Genomic DNA, 2,823 nt, shown 5'->3' on the forward strand with positions numbered 1-2,823 from the left:
GGCCACACTTGGAATACTGCATCCAGTTTTGGTCACCACGATGTAAAAAAGATGTTGAGACTCTAGAAAGAGTACAGAGAAGAGCAACAAAGATGATTAGGGGACTGGAGGCTAAAGCATATAAGGAACGGCTGCTGGAATTGGGTATGTCTAGTTTAATGAAGAGAAGGACGAGGGGGGACATGATAGCAGTGTTCCAGAATCTCAGGGGCTGCCACAAAGAAGAGGGAGCAAAGCTATTTTCCAAGGCGCCTGAAGGCAGGACAAGAAGCAACGGATGGAAACTAATCAAGGAGAGAAGCAACCTAGAACTAAGGAGAAACTTCCTGATAGTTAGAACAATTAACCACTGGAAAAACCTGCCTCCAGAAGTGGTGAATGCTCCAACACTGGAAGTTTTTAAGAAGAGACTGGACGGCCATTTGTCTGAAATGGTATAGGGTTTCCTGCCCGAGCAGGGGGTTGGACCAGATGACCTCCAAGGTCCCTTCCAACTTTATTATTATTATTATTATTATTATTATTATTATTATTATTATTATTGTTGTTGTTGTTGTTGTTGTTGTTGTTGTTGTTGTTGTTGTTGTTGTTATTTATCATGGGCACTTTGTTACCAGGATTTGGATTGCCTTGGTTTTTTTTCTATTTAATTTCTAAACAGCAAATTAGATCAAATATCAATAGTATATGCTGCATACTAAATGCCAAGTAATGGAACATCACTGGTCAACATGTATAAGCATCTTTAATGCACTGCTTAATGAGGGACAATGTCAGTGGCTACATGATAGTTTGATAGCAACAAATTGCTAGAGAATGTGAAATGGTGCAAGTACTATTGGTTTTGAATTTGTTTTTACAGCTGTTTTGCTATTGCCTTGCTACTAGTTATGAACTGAATCTGGACAACTTCATCACATTGGTTAACATCCCGGTGCAGCTACTTTTCCCACAGCAGAACCACAGAACTGCCCTGCAATTGTGATACAGCAGATTTTGGTGTCATTTCTCAAGAGATTTCTTTTCCTGTCAAATACTTACAAGACTTTGCATTTCTGGGCTGATTTCATCTGGTTGAAATTTGTCAACACTTTCTTCTTTTTCTGCCTAAAAAAAACAAAAATAATGGTTAATGCATTCTGCCCATAGTTTTGTTTTCTAAAAGTGTTCATCACTTTTGAACAGTTTTGTGTTACTTTGAACTCCAAATAAGTAGCATTTCTGTGACAGGAAAAACTCTGTTAATTCAAACTTTGAAAATAACCCAGAAACCTCATTTTTTTCACCTACTGACTTATCAACTGAGTAGCTGCTAAATTACACAATGGCAAAACAATTATTTAAAAAATATAAATTAAGTTTGAGAATTTATTTTAAGACAAATTGATAAATTTATTGAAAAATGGTCTGTAGACATACATTTCTAGAATAATAACCTTAAAGATCATTGTTCAAGCTTTACATTTTCAATTATTTACCAATATTTACCTTAACCTTCAATGTTCAGGGTACTAAATCTTGTTCTTTAGCCATTATTTTAGTTTAAACATGCCTTCAGGAGTTTGCCCATCTCTTTTGAAGCAAGTATGTACCTTTGCATCCTTTCAGTCTACAAAGGATTGGAAAATTTTGAAAGCACACTTGGCCTCGGAGTTCTGCTTTATTCGTCTCTGTCTGTTGGAACCATGACACACTTCTTACAAGGAGCTAACAAATAAGCTATTTCATAATTTTGATTAACAGCAAAAAGTGAGGTTTTTTTTTACTTTATGTATCTAGAACCTAACTTAACTAAGCAAAGCTAGGCCCTAGGACAGTGGTGGCGAACCTATGGCACGGGTGCCAGAGGCGGCACGCAGAGCCCTCTCTGTGGGCACCTGCGCCATCGCCCCAGTCCTAGGGCTTCAGCTGGGTTTTATAAAACCTTTTCACTTTAGGCCTCCACCGCCATGTGCAAAAAAAAAAAAAAGGTTCAATCAGTCAATTTCAACTTCTCGTGGGAAAAAAAAAGATCTTGCAAAGTTGGAATTGATTGATTGAACTTTTTAGTCCCACCCAGTCTGCCGTTACCACCGCAGCCACGCCCACCCAATTGGCCATGCCCAGCCAATGGGCCACACCCACCCGGCACTCGACGATGCATAAGTGGGTTTTGGGTTGCAGCTTGGGCACTCGGTCTCTAAAAGGTTCGCCATCACTTCCTTAGGACCTTGAAGCTTTCTTATATACAGCCACAGTTTGCTTAAATGAGGAATCAGAGCAATCTATTAAAGTACTCAAAGCACTTACATTTTATTACACTGTTTGGAGAACTTGCTTACTGTCACCAGATCTGAAAGCTCAGGCAGAGCATCCATCAATGAATGCATATCTCCAACAACTGGAGTAGCTTTCCGCTTTGCCTCTGCTTTTTGCTGCAGCTTTGCCAACTTAATGCTCTCAATTTCTATTTAAGGGAGAAACATCTATTAGGAAAGTACTTTAAAATTCTGTTAAATTAATTTTTAAATTGTGTACTAAATAAGTCCTGTAGTATAAATGCAATAATTAAAATGTTTTTAGTAGTGTTTTGTCAAAATGTAAACTTTAAATTGCAATGCTCCAAATATAAGAAAATGTAATCTATTTATCTCACTCATACCTAAGGAGGACCAAGATATGACCCAACCTAAAAATTATAGACCAATATCATTACTGAATACGGATTATAAGATCTTTGCAAAAATACTAGCCAATAGACTAATGCAAGTAATTAAACAGATTATTCATATGGACCAGTCTGGATTTATAAATGGACGATATATGAAGAATAATGTTAGACAA

The 2,823-nt window shown here is 37.4% G+C and overlaps 1 protein-coding gene across 1 annotated transcript in view; it reads right to left on the reverse strand.

The window, feature by feature from the left end:
- The window catches only part of FAM207A (family with sequence similarity 207 member A), a 19,213-nt gene that overhangs the window by 6,526 nt on the left and 9,864 nt on the right, over window positions 1-2,823 (reverse strand). The window contains exons 2-3 of the mRNA XM_029283413.1: window positions 2,290-2,446; window positions 1,042-1,107 (exon numbers count right to left, since the gene is read on the reverse strand). Of these exons, the coding sequence (XP_029139246.1) occupies window positions 1,042-1,107; window positions 2,290-2,446 (223 nt within the window). The remainder of the gene's footprint in view (window positions 1-1,041; window positions 1,108-2,289; window positions 2,447-2,823) is intronic.

The sequence above is a fragment of the Protobothrops mucrosquamatus genome, unplaced genomic scaffold (genome assembly GCF_001527695.2).
Source record: "Protobothrops mucrosquamatus isolate PMUCROS unplaced genomic scaffold, P.Mucros_1.0 scaffold78, whole genome shotgun sequence".
Lineage (NCBI taxonomy): Eukaryota > Metazoa > Chordata > Lepidosauria > Squamata > Viperidae > Protobothrops > Protobothrops mucrosquamatus.